This window comes from Oncorhynchus kisutch, linkage group LG6, assembly GCF_002021735.2.
Source record: "Oncorhynchus kisutch isolate 150728-3 linkage group LG6, Okis_V2, whole genome shotgun sequence".
Classification (NCBI taxonomy): domain Eukaryota; kingdom Metazoa; phylum Chordata; class Actinopteri; order Salmoniformes; family Salmonidae; genus Oncorhynchus; species Oncorhynchus kisutch.
Window position 1 is genome coordinate 15,763,783 of NC_034179.2, and position 19,674 is coordinate 15,783,456.

Sequence of the window (19,674 nt, forward strand, 5' to 3'; positions counted from 1 at the left end):
TAGCATGATGTACTGTGTGATTGAAGCCCTCACACTGCACCATTGCACTCAATGTGATTTGGCCGGGAGAGAGGCAAACCACTCATCAATTAATATTGCAGCAGTAAATCACAGTGAATGCACCCCACATGGTACCCTATTTGCTATATAGCCTGATAGGGCTCTGGTACTGCACTATGTAGGGAATAGGGTGTCCTTTGGGATGGAGACTAAGTATGACCTGCATTACTCAAAGACAAACTAATGTGAAAATACAAAGTAATGCAAGCAGGAGCTCACTTCTCCTTCTCAAGCTCCTCCAGGTAGCCAGCGCCGTCTCTGCCCCCATTGGACAGCCCTCTCTTGGGGAGGGAGCCCAAGGAACCCATGGGGCTGCTGTCCCCTGAACGCCCAGAGCCTGAACCCTGCATGGAAGACGGCTGAGATCTCAGCTTCACCCCTGGGTAAGTGTTAGGATCCAGGCTAATTTCTACCGGAGGAAGGAATATCAGAATTGAGGTTATTTAATAGAACGCATTTCAACCAGCTAATTCTGTCACCCCATGTGTGATGCGTACCTTTCAGTCTTTCTAGGAGATCGATTTGTCCGGATGAATCGGTAGAGTCTTCTTCAATGCTTCCCTGTATGTGTTTCAGCACCTCCTGAAATACAGGAAAAACAAAAAATCGGTTTTAATGTATTGTTTGTAAACACACAACAGCAAATAAGAGCACTGAACAATATCTAGGTGCACACACACACACACACACACTTCCAAAGGAAAGAACAGCAATGTTCTGTTAGTTTAGAAACAAAAACATTTAAGCCACAAAAACAAAGTCCATTCACACCTGTAAAAAGTATAGCCAAACCTACTGGCCCACTGCAGTGCAAAATAGAATGTTTGCCTCAACCCCCCCACCACTATCCCATTCCAGAGACAAGGAACCGGTGGTTGGTCATGCTGCCTGATGGACAGGGTAGAACAGTGAGAGGAAAAACATCCAACCACTGGCTTTGATGTAACATCAAAAACATCCAATTTAATTTGTCACATGAGCCGCATACAACTGGTTCAGACTTTACCGTGAAATACTTGCTTATGAGCCCTTCAACAATGATGCAGTTTAATAAACCATTTTTTTCAATGGAATAAAATACACAAGAATGGAGCTATAGCTCTCCCAGTGGCGCAGTGGTCTAAGCAGTAGTCTAAGGCACATCATCAGTGCTAGCTGTGCCACTAGAAATCCCGGTTCGAGTCCAGGCTCTCACAGCCGGGAGACCCATGGGGTGGAGCACAATTGGCCCAGCGTCGTCCGGGTTAGGGAAGGGTTCGGCCGGCCGGGAATCCACAAATGCAAAAAGTTTGGTCACTTTAATGGTGTAATGTCCTATCTCAAAATGGAACTCTGAACCTACTTGAACTAATATACAACACATTATGACGATCTCAAAGATCTTGATCCCTCTAAGGGTTTGTTTAACTACGTGTCCCGTCCATAATCAGTTAACCGCTCAGCTCTACAAAACATGACTGGAAAAAGATCATGAACTTGATTAGCCTATTGAAACTGGCTCGTTGCAGGAGGACTAATACTTCCCACAATGAACCTACAACAGTGACAGAGTGAATGGTGGAAAGGCATACTTCCAGAGGAGAATAATCAATCCAGCGTTAAAACTAGGCCTATAATCAGAAGGATACAGCATAGCGAACGAGAGGCTGGATACGATCATGTCCATATAGCTCAGGAATCCCAGAGTACAGTACTATAGCTGTAGCAGCAGTGGTAGTCTCCACAGCAGGCAGAATCCTTCAACCAATCTGGACTTTATATTAACTGCTAATTTTTACTGCGGGTCATTAAATCAAAAGTTAGATAAAAAGTATTTCCAGGTTGAACAGTTCGTTAGCTTATTTTATTTTTCAAGTGGAATAGAAAGAGTAGTCTCCTGTCCTCCAGTGAGTCCGAGAGGAGAGCAAAGCATCAAAGCGATGTCCGGCGACAACACGGCTCCCGCACAGAAAACAGAACAGGGTTTTCCTTCCACCCTGCCTGTCCCGTCTCAGTCAGTCAGAGACCAGGGGACATCAAGAGGCTATGTCCATACAGCTGCTTCCCATTAGATTGAAGGGTTACTCACAACGTACCCAACGCATGACCCGGACGGTCACAGTGTCCACCAACCTCTACCCTGTGACCTCTGACCCTGGCCCATGCATCGATGAGCAGGCTGAAAGGGGGTCAGACGGGAGGGGCTGGACGGCAGGAAACAAAAACACACAGCCCTGACTGTGCGATGCGCTCTCTCTCTCCCTCGCTCTGTAAAGCATGTGTGACGTCTAGACACACCACACAACGGCTGCATTATCAGGCTGGGATCATATGATAAAGAGCCCCTCATTCTATTCACAGCAGTTCCTAGCAGAACCACTCCTCTATTCAACCATTGGGGGTGACGGACATGTTGCTAACGTGAATAGAATACAGCTCATTTATAACGTAGACTACTAGCTGACCGTAAATTCAAGACCAAGAGGAGAATCCATATAGATTGATCTGGCCTATAAAAAGACCTATAAAAACAAATAACCATGGGGCCATTGAGAGTAAATTAAATTGAGGACATGCAATCAAGTCTGAACTTCCTTAAATTAGTTGGATAACCAAATAAAAAAGGAAAGTAAACCTTGAAGCTGCCACATCCATACCAAGTCAAGTTGTCAACTCTTGTTAAATTATATTTTTAAGTCAACTGCTGTCCAAGTCTCAGAATTCTGGATGTGTTTGCCCAATCCGAAATGGGAAAATGGACACACTCTTCCCTAATAAACAAATCCAACAGAGAGACGGGCTAGAAAACCCGTGCAACCCTGCAGTGTTGGAGTGTCCTGCATACCTTTCACATACAGGCTTTAAAATAGTCATCCAATAGTCCTAGTAACTCAAATCAATGCTGTAAAAGTACCCATCTGCAGAGCCAAAACCCACCCAGCATGCCGGGGTCTCTCATTCTCATTAGGCTCTGGTTTCATCTGAGCTGGGCTCCCATGAGGCCCTGAACCATGCTATGTCCGGCTTTTGTACTGCACTCTGACTGGAAAAAGGTAGACTGTCCTTGAGAATGCAATATTGTTGTTGTTAAGCATGTGGTGTGTAATAAGGAAAAAACAAGCATTGATGTCAAGGGAAGGCAGGCCTGGAGGGTTTAAATTAGAACACTAATGTGTGAAGTAACCTTACTAACTAGGCTGTACTTAACGAAAGACCCAGACCACCACAGATTCCTGTTGGGTAGTTTTAGGATGATAATCCACCAGAAAGACTTCTCAAAATAGAAAAAAAGCATGGTAAAAAAATATAGGAAAAGGGGGTGTTCTGTTATGTTCAAAAGCTATTCATTGATTGGAAACCCTTAATTTCCATGTCTGAAACTCCTTGATTAAACTTTTCTGCTAAACAAAGTGGATTCCTAAAAAACCTAGGAGATTCAGGGCCCCAAATATTTTAGGTCTGAACTTTTCACAATAAAAGTACCAAGACATGTGTAAAGTAGAAAGCTTAAATCATAACCTGTCTGTTCTGAGAACTAAGTCTGTTTCAACTAACCCAGTGGCACTATTACACTATTATGTTGTGGAATGAGCCACTAGTATTGATCCCACAAAAGGTAATTTCAATTTCACTAGTAACTTCTTATGAAGAAACTTTCTACCAGAAACTTGAGATATCAAATGCAAAATGTCACTTTACAGCATCCCTTTCCACATACAGGATGGAATGACTGAGGATTTATAGAGGTTTAGTGCTCATCTAAAGCTGTATGGTTTAGGTTAGAACTGGGTTACATAAGATGCAAGTACAATTCGATGTGTCTTTGTGCGTGTGTGAGTGCGCGTGCTCGTAAACATAATTATTGAACTGAAATTGAGCTCTTGTTGTGCTGTGTGTAATTGGCTTGGTGTGTAGGAGAGAGGAAGCCTGCTCAGTGCTCATTGATGGAGAGGCTGTTGTTCATGCTCTCCTCTGGTCTCCCTGCAGCTGTGAGCCTGTGACAGACTGTGTGTCCCAAATAGCACCCCATTCCCTATATAGTGCACCCTATGGGCCCTAGTCAAAAGTAGTGCACTATAAAAGGGAAACATTGTGCCATTTGGGACGCAGACCCTGAGCCCCGAGGAGAGAGGAAATGTCTGGATGTCGGAACTGAGAGGCGCATTCATCAGATACAATGAGAGGAAGGGAGAGAGACGCTAAAAAAAGACAGCTTTCCCCAACGTGCAGAGGGAAGGGAGCGCCTAAGAGCGAGCAGAGAGCGAGAGAGAGCGAGAGAGCAAGCAGCCTACATCGATCTCAAAGTGCCAGAGGGAGATGGGGTTTCTGATGAATATGAAACTGATTAGCACAAAGGGAAAAGGCAGACTGTCTTTAAATTTCATCCATTAGTCATAAACAATATCATTATTTACCCCCTGAATAATCTCATTATTTATGATTTATCTTTTATGATCTCAACAGGGGTTCTCCCCTGTAAGGAATACTAACAGGCCATTTTTCCACAAGATAGGCCTAATAATTCTCACTTGGTTGCAAATGATAGCCCTTCCCCCTATTTAGACTATAAAGAAAAATTGCATTACAGTACTTAGAGTTTATTCTTACTTAGGCTACCATTAACCAACAAAACAGCCCACTTACAATAAGCATTAAGCTAAACTATTTAGTAAGCATTGCAGGATGCAGGAACCTAACCTCCAACACTATAGTTCACAGTCCAGGAAGGATTTCTCAACAATACAGGTCAACACAATGGATGGCGTCTTTGCAGAAAAAAAATATCATTCTCACCCCTTTGCTCTCCTTAAGCTAGTGTCAGATAAATCCCTAAGCCAAAACCAGGCTGGTTCTGTATCTGCAGCAGCACAAAGGGGTGTGCACCAGCCACCTCCCTCCAGCATGAAATATCAGACTGCAGAGTAGCAGGTAGCCTAGCCCTTGGCTTACTAAACTGACTGAGTTGGCAGGTTTTCAATTTCAGCCAGAGCGGATGCAGAGGCAGAGCAGAGCTGATGGGGTGCATTGTTAATAGATAGCTTAGCAGCAGTGCTGAATGTGCCAGTCTAAGAGTAGAGCCGTCAGACCCCCCCCCCCCCCCAAAAGTGAGAATCAGGCTAACCTCAAACCCAGCTCCAAACATACTGAGATAAAGGATGCATAATCAGTGTTAGGCTACTCACAGAGTAGGACTCTCCTCAGACAAGGGCAGAGCAGAACCCCTCATTTGAAATGCCCAAAAGTGGGAGAGAAACCTCAACCAGCTCCAATGCTACTGGAAAGTGAGTACAGTCTCACATAAAGTATGTGTCAGTGTTACTCACATTAAGACGCTCCCCAGAAATGACTAATAACTAATACTGACTAAGCCTGCTCCAAACATTTACCTCACCCAGTCCCAACACACTGAGTTCTTCCACAGTGACACTCATTCCCAGGAAACACTCTACAAAAGCAACTAGGCCTTTAAATAGATCAGAGTGTATTAACCCCTAGCCCATATCCCCTAGGTATTTTAAAAGATCAGAGAGTGTCAACCCCTAGGGGTTGATTTGTGATTGAGGGAAGGATTTGCAGTCTCTTGTCCTTAGTTCATGGGCTAATGAGTAGTCCACTACATTCACTGCCACTCGTACATTTAAGAAAGTAGTGCTCCCTAATGTGAGGTGGCACCACTCACTACCTAAGGGTGCATTGCGGGGTAGAAGACATTGACAGAGATAGTTGAGAACCCAAATGTTCCTGTGAGAACAGAAAAGCCCTAGGAGTTTAAATCACCTCCTGAAGCCTCAGCCTGCCAGGTCACATCATCCAATTAAAGCAACGGCACCTAGCAGGCGGGTACATTCAACGAGTGTGTGTGTGTGAGAAAGAGAGATTCAGCAGCCTAGCCCAGGATGGCAGCTTTTCTTGTGAACAGAGTCCTGGTGTCTGAAAATGTTACTAACTGCCAAATCACTCCTTCCTCAGTCCTTGTTTCCTCAATTCCGATGAAAATGCATTGGCGGAGAGGATCCAAGGGGCCTCCCTCAACCCCCCCCCCCATTTTCCAATAGGCTTAGAGAGGAATTGAGGGAACGAGGATGACAGCCAAATAACGTTTTCAGAGACAGACCGACTCTGGGATGCAGATAGGGAGGTTGAAGCTGAGGGGCTAATTTGAGTGGCAATACAGGGGAATGTGTCGGGAGAGCGAGAGGCCTGTGAAGGGGTTTTGAGAGAATGTTGACAGGATGAGAAGGATATATTTATTTCTGTCTTGGATACTAGCTAACATTTCTATCCATGATACATCATGGTGTCTTCCTCGTTAGCTAGGCCTATATTGAGAGGGAGCGGATTAGAGAGTCTAAATGACTTCCTAAAATTCAGCGGAGCACTCAACCCTAACACCTTACATATTGGTTGTTCAAAGCTGGAAGACAGACTATGTTCTAAGATCTTGCCTAGGGAAATATCCCACTGTTGTGCTTGATGTAGCCTACTGAGTGAAGCAATAACTGGGACAAACACAGTAACGACTGTTGCGTGAGGAAAGCTTAATGTACAAGTACACCCCATGGACAGGACGCCTTACCCCAGATCTCTCTCAATGTGGAATGCCCATTTTTATAGTATTTGGTATGACTCAGCCAGGGATTGAAATCACACCCTTCCAATCTCAGGGTGGACACTAGAGGTCGACCGATTAATTAGGGCCGATTAAGTTCTCATAACAATCTGTATTTTTGGACACCGATTTGGCCATTTTTTTTGTGCCTTTATTTAACTAGGCAAGTCAGTTAAGTTCACATTCTTATTTTCAATGACAACCCACCGTTCCTAGGCTAACTGCCTTGTTCAGGGGCAGAATGACAGATTTTTACCTTATCAGCTCGGGGATTCAATCTTGCAACCTTACAGTTAACTAGTCCATCACTCTAACCACCTGATTACATTGCACTCCACGAGGAACCTGCCTGTTACACAAATGCAGTAAGAAGCCACGGTAAGTTGCTAGCTAGCATGTCCGGGGGTGTCTTCGGGTGGGGCCACAGTGTCTCCTGACCCCTCCTGTCTCAGCCTCCAGTATTTATGCTGCAGTAGTTTATGTGTCGGGGGGCTAGGGTCAGTTTGTTATATCTGGAGTACTTCTCCTGTCCTATTCAGTGTCCTGTATGAATCTAAGTGTGCGTTCTCTAATTCTCTCCTTCTCTCTTTCTCTCTCTCGGAGGACCTGAGCCCTAGGAACATGCCCCAGGACTACCTGACATGATGACTCCTTGCTGTCCCCAGTCCATCTGACCGTGCTGCTGCTCCAGTTTCAACTGTTCTGCCTTATTATTATACGACCATGCTGGTCATTTATGAACATTTGAACATCTTGGCCATGTTCTGTTATAATCTCCACCCGGCACAGCCAGAAGAGGTCTGGCCACCCCACATAGCCTGGTTCCTCTCTAGGTTTCTTCCTAGGTTTTGGCCTTTCTAGGGAGTTTTTCCTAGCCACCGTGCTTCTACACCTGCATTGCTTGCTGTTTGGGCTTTTAGGCTGGGTTTCTGTACAGCACTTTGAGATATCAGCTGATGTACGAAGGGCTATATAAATAAATTTGATTTGATTAAACTTCTTATAAAAAACAATCATAATCACTAGTTAAATTAGTAATATCAACCACCATGTGTAGTTATCTAGCGTGTCCTGCGTTGCATATAATACATGTGGTGGGTATTCGGGAAAAAGGACTGTCGTTGCTCCAATGTGTACCTAACCATAAACATCAATGCATTTCTTAAAATCCAAACAGCACTTCGTGCATTTTGCCAGCAGCTCTTCGCTGTGCTTCAAGCATTGAGCTGTTTATTACTTCAAGCCTATCAAATCCCAAGATTAGGCTGGTGTAACCGATGTGAAATGGCTAGCTAGTTAGCGGGGTGCGCGCTAATAGCGTTTCAAATGTCACTCACTCTGAGACTTGGAGTGGTTGTTCCCCTTGCTCTGCATGGGTGACGCTGCTTTGAGGGTGGCTGTTGTCGATGTGTTCCTGGTTCGAGCCCAGGTAGGGGTGAGGAGAGGGACGGAAGCTATACTGTTACACTAGCAATACTAAAGTGCCTATAAGAACATCCAATAGTCAAAGGTATGTGAAATACAAATCGTACAGAGAGAGAAATAGTCCTATAATTCCTATAACAACTACAAACTAAAACTACTTACCTAGGAAAATTAAAGACTCATTTATTTGAGGCTAAATTGATTTTATTGAGGTTATATATTATATATATATTATATTAAGTAAAAATAAGTGTTCATTCAGTATTGTTGTAATTGTCATTATTACAAATACTCCCCCCCCCCCTTCTTTAAAAAAATAATAATCGGCATCGGCTTTTTTTGGTCCTCCAATAATTGGTATCCGTTATCGGTGTTGAAAAATCAGAATCAGTCGACCTCTAGTGGACACTAAGGTCACTGAGTTGGTACAAGCATTTGAGTGAAGAGGAAAAGCTGGCTTGTGTTCAATAGACATGAATCAGAAATTCTTTGTCTGTACCTCTCAAATAAGAAAAGTCAGTTTACATAGCTAAATGTTTTGCTACATGTGCCATAATTAACGACCTTCGACCCAATGTGCCATATTGAACATGACCGTCGACCCAGGGTTCTTAGTGTAGTACCATAGAAGAGGTCTGATTACCTTCATATTTGAGGCTTCAGTCTCCAGTTTGTTCAAGTGGTTGGAGTTGTCCTCAAGCTCTTGCCGAAGGTTGGAGTTCTCCATCTTCAGTGCCTCCACTTGCTTCAGCAGCTGATCATAAGACGCTGCAGCCATCTTGGACTACCTCTTGACCTAAGGACAAGAACACATTAACAACGGTTAAAAAGGTTGAATCAACTCCTACTAAGCACTGGAAAATTGCCAATAAAAACAGACAGACCGCCTCAATCACAATTCATCTGGAAGCCTACATTTGATTGATGGATATAATTAAGCTAGGCTACATTATGGTCAGTGGTGACAGTGTCCATAACACAATGCCAATTAATATCCAGCTCATCATAGAAAATGGGCTTTAAAAAGCCTTGATACATTTATAGCACCATATCCTCTACCATTACATTGGAAAATTACAGTTCAGCAAAGGTTCTAAGAATTAAAGCCTTTTTCAATCAGAGCGGCAGGACTTAAGACGAGGCCAGTTGCGAGGGCCAAAGCAAGTCACATTAAAACAAAAAGCAGCACACAAGATTTTATGAAAAACAATTGAGAATAAGATCTGGAGAATAAGAGTTGTAAATGCCTTACATGGCTTTGGGTTAAGAGCAATTCACACAGGTTTTAAAAACATTAGGCTTGTTAATTCACGCCTGGGCAGATTTTACAAGCCGTGTCAGTGGTTGGACTAGCTTAACTGCATTTAATTTTTTAACAAGGACTTTTATCAGACAAACGGTTGATGGAAGAAGTGGATCATCGTAATTACGATAACCGTTCAATAATAGCGTAGTTATTTGCCTACATTTTAGCAAAAAATATTGAGAAACATTCATTTTGTTTAGATGCAAGAACAAAAAGACAAAGAGGATTAAATGCAAGGTCCAATTTTTCCAAGTCTCCAGCTGACAGACGCCCAGTCCACCACTGTGAAGCTACAGCCAGAGCACAACAGTGCCATACCATCTCTTGCCATACCACCTGTCAAATGGTTCATGGCCAACTACCACTGAAATCTCAATGCACATGGCATTGTCTAAACACCACAAAGTCCAATAGATTAGAACCTTATATTTTCAATATTAACCTCATCCTCCAACACTGAATCCATATCACACATGTTCACTGACCACATCTGTACAATTTAAGCCTAGGCCAAAATGGGCACGGTTTACACTATACTCCTTGTTAATGCAACTAAAAATCTTTGTTATCTACTGCAACAAACAACATTTGCAAGGACCATACCACAGAGACTGTGCATTGCATCTACTATGAGTAGGGCAGGCTGTGGTTTACTAATGTGTTAACTTGGGTTTCTCTGAGAGCAGCTGAGAAGAGAGGATCTAGAAGACCGAAGATGTAGTCGGCCAGCTAAGGGAACACCGTTACTCACGCCCCACAGAGCCCCCTACGAAGACAACTCTACATGACAGAGGGGGGGGGGGGGGGGGACTCTCGTTTGTCTTGCTGAGGAAAAGTTTTTATTTTTAGATCATCCATCATGGAGAGGGTAGGAGGCAAGCAAGCGGGGATGAGTAGTAACTGTAACACTGAGGTGGAAAATGTATCAAAAATGCTTTGGTTACCAAATGATCAGTGAGTGACATGTTAAATATCAGCAAAGGCCTTGGCATGAACGCTTACTCTTTGGAACTCTTTAGCAATGCTACCACTAGAACAGACTCCGGCAGAAGCATTCAGACCTAACTAACTAACTAACCTTAACAGTGGCTTATATTATCCCCTGGTCGACATTGACTAAACAATCAACTTCACAGTGCAATATTAGTAATTCAGAACCATGATATTGGTTTGTTTGACACAATGTCCTGGTTCCCTAGACTAGAGCAACATTTGTTTGCCAAAGATTCAATGAAGGACCAATCGAATTCAGTGAGTCAATTAGGCTGGGTTGATTGGGCAGCGAGTCTGTCCCAAAATGTCAATACTTCCCTCACTAGGCTGGATCCTATACACAGGACGGGTAGAGAAGAACACAAGACAGCATTCCAGAATCACCCTGTGAGTTGTCAATGCACTGGCTAATGAACACATATCAGGGTTCTATATCTATTGATGCAAAGGGGTAACCGAAATTGGTTCGGGGATGTGTATTTAAAAAAAAGTTTGTATGGATACACTGCCACTTGATGCATTTACAATACAGTGGAGAACTGCAGAAGGTGAGCCAAAAGACAAGCCCCTGTTGGCAGATGCAGACTGAAGTAGTTCAATTGGCAGCCATTTTGGAGATTCAATTCTAGCCTACGCCATAAAAGAGAGAGCTTATCATCACCATCATTTAACAGCCAGAGTCTACAACTGCTGACTATGAAGGAGGATGGGATAAAGAATGAGGTTGCAATGCTACAATGATCATTGTACTGTGCCATAGTGTACTATCAACAAATGCTATAGTATTATAGTGAATATGGCTGTTATAGATATTTGGCAGGAAGGTAGGCTACAGTTACACAAATTGTATTAAAAATTACACAACTCCATAGGCTTATATCAGTTTCATTATTGCATTATCAATTACGTCAACATCCACATCAGTTCAGAATCATATCAGTTAGACCCATCTGCATGAGCTCCCTGTCATCACCACACCATTTCCGTTTTAGGCTACTTCTCCTGCCCCTTACTGTACAGTTTTAACCTATATTTCACAAAATGTATTTCCTCCAGATATTAGACTAATGCGCTGTTATTTTAATTAGGCTAGTAGACAACATTGATCACTCTTCCTCGGTCATTCACTAGTGTGCAGTAAACGTAGGCTAGGTCATGGATGAAATCAAAACATTTTTTTAGTACAATTAAATTCAACGGATACAATGTGTATGCTGTAACTGTACAATACACAAAGCTTGCAAGTTAAAAATAATAATAATCTCGAATCTTACCATGTCCTCTCCCTCTGCATCATGTAGCTATACACCCACAGAACTCAGCCCACTAAAAATCAGTCAGTAATATCTCTAGATAGAGAAAACAAAGCAACACAACATTGAACAAAGCAAACCGCTACTGGCACCATATATGCTAAACCTGTCAAATTTTGCCTACAAAAGGGTTTGAAGGGGGCGCGAGCGAGAAGAAACACGAAGGGGGGAATGAACAAATGATTGAAAAGAACAACAGAGCAGGGGCTGAGAAAGAAGGGGACTGCATCCTCTTTCTACCTCATGAATATTGCATCAATGTTCTTAAAATACATCCTCCCCTTAAATTGGCTAATTCTGGGTATCCATTTTGCAGGTTGATGCTTCCTGGTGCATTAAAATGTATAATGATAATGACAAATCCTCCTCGTGTCCAATTCTCTAAATTAACATCTTCCTCCCTCGAAAATGAGGATTCCATCTTGACACGATAAAACAACCAGGCAGGCGCTCACATTTACCTTTGGTCTAACACTAGCAGTGAACGTAGCACTGCACTGGATGGATGAGGCTTTTTGTGAATCTGTGAAAGGGTGTGTGAGAGAGAGAAACACACTATGGATGGAGACCCCCCCCCCTCAGCAGATAGCTAAACCAGAAAAACCCCAGCAGTCAGCTGCTGAGCGACAAATGCCCTTCCCTTGACACCACAAAGAAAAAGTAGGCAGACAGTGGTGTGAGCTCACACACACAACCCAACTAACCCAGCCCTTCACAGCACAATACAACCAGGGATTAACCAATGACGACGTCAACCCAGACAAAGACGACACAGCCACTGTCAGACTGACCCCATAGCAACCCTACAGCGTCCAAAGAAAGACAGCATCGCACAGTCACAATGACACGTCTGCTTTGTTGGAGCATAACCGGTAGCTAGGCTAAGCAGAAGTCTCACCCTCCAAAAGGCTTAGCGGCTACGCCTCGCTATTCACACAAACACACCATTATTCCCCCAGGAGCTCCCTGCCTGCCCCTAATCCCCATTAATAGACAGAATATTTTTTTTTACGTCTCAATTTTTGTCCGTTGTAGAAAGGAGAAGTGGGGGTATTTTCAATAATTGAAAAAGCAAAACCTTACCCCATTTCGATAGCAGTGACAGTGTCCATCCCATCTCCTCAACTGTGTCCGATGCTGAAAGCACATCCAGCCAGCACCCGGTCACATGACCACTCGGTACAGCCAATCGCCTGGCAGCGAGGATCAGGCAGGGACAGCCCTGTTCTGCTGTTTCCGTGGCTGGTTCTGCAGTGACCAGTGCTGGCTGGCTTCCAGCTCTGTGGCACAGCTGCTTCTCCCAGCCGCCTCAATTCGGGCACTTAAAGTGGTGAGGAGTCCACCGTGTCCACAGGGGAATTCACAATTTTCTGGCTTCAGGTTCACACAAATATAATTTTAAGTTTGTTTTTATGGTGGAAATTACATCTGATTTAAGGGTTGTTTGTGAAATTGCTCTCCTTAAATATAAGTAATCTATTTGTTTCTGAATTGTTTAAATCAAATGTTTCCCCTTCAGGCTCCTGAATTAGCCTAGTGCGCATACGTGCGCCCAGCTGTTGCACATGCGCACCAGGCCCAAACTCTTTTTCCCTGGCTAAACTAGCTGAACTATGCTAGTTTTCGTATTCATTACCAAACTTCATAAATACTGAACCCTCAGCTTCAAAACTCCTTTACTGGTTGTACAATAAATGTGTAACTTAGAAATTTGCTGGAAAGAAACTTACAATGTATTAATTTATTGTTTGGTTGAATAGTTTGACTGGTTCGAGATATGTTGTAAGATAAGTGGCAAAGGATATCATTCCTATTTAACTAGGGCTGACCCTCCCCAAAAGTAAATCTTGGTCGAAATCTTTGGACCAAACGACTGGTACACATTTTTTTTTTTTTTTAATGTGCATTTTTCCATATATAGACCTATGTGTTTTAATAAAATCAACTATATGCACTGAGCTTGTCTGATGCTTTAAGTGCACTGTTTGATTAAATAATTAAGACAAATGACTAGAGTGAGTCCGGCCGCAATTGATTTGATTGTGTCAGACTGGGCTCAGACTTAAAAAAGTGCCTGTGTGACTACCACCCGTTGTCTGTCTTTCCTCCCTGCTGCAGCGGCCACCACAGAACATCAAGTGTTTATCGCGCTGTCCGTGTTGCTGAAGCTGTAACATAATTACAGCCATTTCTGACTGAAAAGTTCTGTTATCGAAATCCCTCATTTGTTTAGGAAAAAAAAACATTCCATATTCCCTCAACCCTTGCTCTCTTTACATGGCACGTGTATGCATCGCAATCCATGCACGGGACCAATGGGACCTGACTTAGTGTATCATAATCACATCAAATTGTTTATGACAAACTCAGAACACTAACAGCATATTAGGTGCAGAGGACATGACAAATACACTTGAAACAGGGGAATGTTTACTGGTTGCTCAGGACGGAAAGGGGAATAAATTGTGTGTAAAAAATGTGATTGGTTGTGGAACCTACTGGCGATCAAAGAATGTTAACAATGAATGCAAACACCAAATAAATTATAAGCATACCAGTGTTATAACATTGTTTTTTGTAAAGCCTTTATTACAGCAAAGACTAAAACCAGTTGAATGCATTTGTGAATGCCATTGCTGACATGGAACACTTTATTTATTGTTTAAGCTAATTATTCAAGGGTCGCTTTGTTATGTTAAAACTACAAATGCACCATGCAAAGCTCATGAAACTGAAATAAAACGCAGACATTTTCCACACACAAAGCTTAATTCTCTAAAATGTTGTCCTGTTAGTGAGCATTTTTTTCATTTGCCAAGATAATCAATCCACAGGTGGCAAATCAAGAAGCTGATAAAACAGCACGGTCATTACACAGGTGCACCTTGTGCTGGGGACAATAACAGGCCACTTTAAAATGTGCAGTTGTGTCACAAAACACAATGCCACAGATGTTGAGGGAGTGCATAATTGGCATGCTGAATGCAATAATGTCCACCAGAGCTGTTGCCATAAAATGTAATTAATTTCTCTTCCATAAACTGCTTGCAACTTAATTTTTAGAGAATTTGGCAGTACGTCCAACCGGCCTCAACCACAGAACACGTGTAACCACGCCAGCCCAGGACTTAAACATCCGGCTTCACCTGCGGGATCGCCTACCATATCATCAACCATGTGTAGTTATCTAGCGTGTCCTGCGTTGCATAAAATCGATGCGGTGCGTATTCGTGAAAAAGGACTGTCGTGGCTCCAATGTGTACCTAACCATAAACATCAATGCACAAGTATATATTTTTTACTTATTGGTGACAGGGGGCAGTATTTTCAAGTCCGGATGAAATTCATGCCCAAATTCAACTGCCTGCTACTCATCCTCAGAAGATAAGATATGCATATTATTAGTATATTTGGATAGAAAACACTGAACTTTCTAAAACTGTTTGAATCATGTCTGAGCGTAACAGAACTTATTTTGCAGGCGAAACAGAGGACAAATCATTCAGGTCACTTTTCAATTGGTTTTCATTGGGAATCCAGATTTCTAAGGGACCGTCTTGCAGTTCCTATCGCTTCCACTGGATGTCAAGTCTTAAGAAATTGGTTGAGGTTATTCCTTTGTGTAATGAAGAAGTACGACCATCTTGAACGAGGGTCACTTGAAGTGTACTGTTAGATAGAGGCGCGTGACCAGAAATCTAGCTTCAGTTTGTTTTCCTCCTTTTATTGAACACAGATCATCCCGTATTCAATTTTGTCGTTTATTTACGTTAAAAAATACCTAAAGTTGTATTACAAAAGTAGTTTGAAATGTTTTGGCAAAGTTTACAGGTACCTCGAGATATTTTGTAGTCACGTTGTGCAAGTTGGAACTGGTGTTTTCTGGATCAAACGCGCCAAATAAATGCGCATATATATATATATATATATATGCGCATTTATATATGGAATTAATCGAACAAAAAGGACCATTTGTGATGTTTATGGGACATATTGGAGTGCCAACAAAAGAAGCTCGTCAAAGGTAAGGCATGATTTATATTTTTATTTCTGAGTTTTGTGTCGCGCCTGCAGGGTTTAAATATGCTTTCTTTGTTTACAGAGGTGCTATACTCAGATAATATCATTGTATGCTTTCACCGGAAAGCCTTTTTGAAATCTGACATGTTGGCTGGATTCACAACAAGTGTAGCTTTAATTTGCTATCTTGCATGTGTGATTTAATGAACGTTTAGATTTTTATAGTAATTTATTTGAATTTGGCGCTCTGCATTTCCCCTGGCTTTTGGCCAGGTGGGACGCTAGCGTCCCACATATCCCAGAGAGGTTAAACATGCAAATTTTGTTAATATTGCCAGCAGCTCTTCGCTGTGCTTCAAGCATTGAGCTGTTTATTACTTCAAGCCTATCAAATCCCGGGATTAGGCTGGTGTAACCGATGTGAAATGGCTAGCTAGTTAGCGGGGTGCGCGCTAATAGTGTTTCAAATGTCACTCGCTCTTAGACTTGGAGTGGTTGTTCCCCTTGCTCTGCATGGGTAACGCTGCTTTGAGGGTGGCTGTTGTCGATGTGTTCCTGATTCGAGCCCAGGTAGGGGCGAGGAGAGGGACGGAAGTTATACTGTTACACTGGCAATACTAAAGGGCCTATAAGAACATCCAATAGTCAAAGGTATATGAAATACAAATCGTACAGAGAGAGAAATAGTCCTATAATTCCTATAACAACTACAAACTTAAACTTCTTACCTGGGAATATTGAAGACTCATGTTAAGGAACCACCAGCTTTCATATGTTCTCATGTTCTGAGCAAGGAACTTAAACATTAGCTCTTTTTTACATGGCACATACTGCACTTTTACTTTCTTCTCCAACACTTTGTTCCTGCATTATTTAAACCAAATTGAACATGTATCATTATTTATTTGAGGCTAAATTGATTTATGTATTATATGAAGTTCAAATAAGTGTTCATTTAGTATTGTTGTTATTGTCATTATTACAAATATATAGATATATTATTATGATTTTATTTACATTTTTTATGACGATTAATCGGTATCTGTGTTTTTAGGTATCGGCATTGAAATATCATAATCGGTCGACCTCTACAATAGATACCCATCATGTGAGTGAGTGGAGGAGCACAGAGAGAATACTGGTTGTCCTGGCCTTCACAGCGGGACCTGGGTTCAGGAGTCTTTTCCTGTCAGGAGGAGCTCATATTCCAACCAAGCAGAAAATAGTACCAAAGTGTTTAGGCTATAGACTGATGCTGTTATAGGATTAGGGCTATAGCCAGATGTACAGGGCTCTACAGTGCAACCATTCTTCTCGCATATGCTCCTAAATATTTAGCTGCATGACCTGACATGTTTATTTTCCAACACCCATGTGTCTAGAAAAATTAAGGATTCTAGCTTTAATACAATATATTTTTCCATTGTGTTGCTACATTTGTCATTGTATGGCTACATTTTTCAACTTACAAGATCTTCAATTTCTTGGCAATTTCTGGAATGGAATAGCCTTCATTTCTCAGAAGAAGAATAGACTATCGAGTTTCAGAAGAAAGAACATTGTTTCTGACCATTTTGAGCCTGTAATCGAACCCACAAATGCTGATGCTCCAGATACTCAACTAGTCCAAAGGCGGACAGTTTAAATGCTTCTTCAAATTAGTGTAACAGTTTTCAGCTGTGCTAACATAATTGCAAAATGGTTTATAATGATCAATTAGCATTTTAAAATGCTAACATGTCATTGGAACACAGGAGTGGTGGTTGCTGATAATGGGCCTCTGTACACCTATGTAGATATTCAATTTTTAGAAAAAAAATCTATAACAAATCAGCCGTTTACAGCTACAAGTCATTTACAACATTAACAATGTCTACACTGTATTTCTGATCAATTTGATGTTATTTTAAGACCAAGAATGAGCTTTTCTTTAAAAAAAATGACATTTCTAAGTGACCAAACTTTTGAACAATACTGTAATTGTCTCCTCCATCTTGGATTCACAGCGCCACAGTACCATTGTTGACTATATTTTCCTACTCAATTAAAAACCTGACAAATAAGACATCTGAATGAACTTCTTGTTAGTGTTAAATCATACTCATCTCTCTCCCTCTCAATGGTTGCCCTGTATCACCACGCAACAGAGAATGACGGGAAAATGGTTTTTTTATACAAATGAAGACAAGAGAGAGAAAGAGCAAGAGGAAGCCAGACGTTGGCAGTCAAGGACCCTTGGACCGCATCCCAAATGGCACCCTATTTCCTATATAGTGCATTACTTTCGACCAGAGACAATGCCCCTATAAGGAATAAAGTGCCATTTGGGACACCGTCTTGTTGGCTGGCCTGGTCCCCTCTCTCATTGTTGGTGTTGTCCTTAGTATAGTTCTCACACATTCATTCGCCTATGTGTGGGAAACATTTTTCATCAACTTAGCTCAATTCAAGGCAACAAGCTAACGATATATCATAGAGACCAAACACTGACAGTCCTCCAACCCAGTCAACGCATTAGTGGGGTAACCATAACAGTAATTTCAATAATGGGGCCACTTGACAAGATAATAGGCCTATGGCTTGACACTGCTAACATTGTTAGGGTTTCCACAATGGTCAATGTAATACATCAAACACATGTCACGGTAATATACAGGAGTTTTCTATCAACATGGAAAGAGTAATGCAATAAAAACACTACCCCAGAATAACTTGTGGGTGTTTGTGGTCACCAAAAAAGGCGAGACAGGAAAACATGGGAATGTGGGGTAGCAGGTAGCCTAGTGGTTAGATCATTGGACTAGTAACGAAAGGTTGCTAGATCGAATCCCCGAGCTGACAAGGTAAAAATCTGTCGTTCTGCCCGTGAACAAGGCAGATTAACCCACTGTTCCTAGGCCATCGTTGTAAATAAGAATGTTATTTTTTATTTCACCAGGTAGGTCAGTTGAGAACAAGTTCTCATTTACAACTGTGACCTGGCCAAGATAAAGCAAAGCAGTGCGACAAACAGTTACACATGGGATAAACAAACGTAGTGAATACCACAATAGAAAAATCTTTATACAGTGTGTGCAAATGAAGAAGGTAAGGCAATAAATAGGCCAACCGTGGCGAAGTATTACAATTTAGCAATTATTAACACTGGAGTGATAGGTGCGCACATGAGGATGTGCAAGTAGAAATAATTGTGTGCAAAAGAGTAGAAAAACAAACAAATATGGGATGAGGTAGGCAGTTGGGCTATTTACAGATGGGCTGTGTACAGCTACAGCGATCGGTAAGCTGCTGACAGCTGATGATTAAAGTTAGTGAGGGAGATAAGTCTCCAACTTCAGTGATTTTTGTAATTCGTTCCAGTCATTGGCTCAGCAGAGAACTGGAAGGAAAGGCAGCCAAATGAGGTGTTGGATCTGGGGATGGCCAGTGAAATATACCTGCTGGAGCGCATGCTACGGGTGGGTGTTGCTATGGTGACCAGTGAGCTAAGATAAGGTGGCGCTTTAAAAAAACTAAAGATGACCTGGAGCCAGTGGGTTTGGCGTCAAATATGTAGCGAGGACCAGCCAACGAGAGCGTACAGGTCGCAGTGGTGGGTAGTATATGGGGCTTTGGTGACAAAACCAATGGCACTGTGATAGACAGCATCCATTTTGCTGAGTAGAGGCTATTTTGGAGGCTATTTTGTAAATGACATCACCAAAGTCAAGGATCGGTAGGAGTCAGTTTTACGAGGGTATGTTTGGTAGCATGAGTGAAGGAGGCTTTGTTTCCGAAATAGGAAGATGATTCTAGATTTAATTTTGGATTGGAGATGCTTAATATGAGTCTGGAAGGAGAGTTCAGTCTAGCCAGACCTAGGGATTATAGTTGTCCACATATTCTAAGTCAGAACCGTCCAGAGTAGTGATGCTAGACGGGCAGGCGGGTGTGGGAAGCGATGGGTTGAAGAGCATGCATTTCATTTT

The 19,674-nt window shown here is 42.1% G+C and overlaps 1 protein-coding gene across 8 annotated transcripts in view; it reads right to left on the reverse strand.

The window, feature by feature from the left end:
• The window catches only part of LOC109892385 (adenomatous polyposis coli protein), a 52,344-nt gene that overhangs the window by 31,033 nt on the left and 1,637 nt on the right, over positions 1 to 19,674 (reverse strand). For 4 of the 8 annotated variants that reach the window (XM_031826272.1, XM_020484883.2, XM_031826273.1 and 1 more), the window contains exons 2-4: positions 8,718 to 8,870; positions 558 to 642; positions 280 to 469 (exon numbers count right to left, since the gene is read on the reverse strand). In XM_031826272.1, the coding sequence (XP_031682132.1) occupies positions 280 to 469; positions 558 to 642; positions 8,718 to 8,852 (410 nt within the window). In that variant the 5' untranslated portion in view covers positions 8,853 to 8,870. Of the gene's footprint in view, positions 1 to 279; positions 470 to 557; positions 643 to 8,717; positions 8,871 to 11,647; positions 11,723 to 12,147; positions 12,345 to 12,769; positions 12,889 to 19,674 lie in introns of those variants that run through there. The other 4 variants (XM_020484884.2, XM_031826271.1, XM_031826268.1 and 1 more) reach the window with 3 other exon arrangements.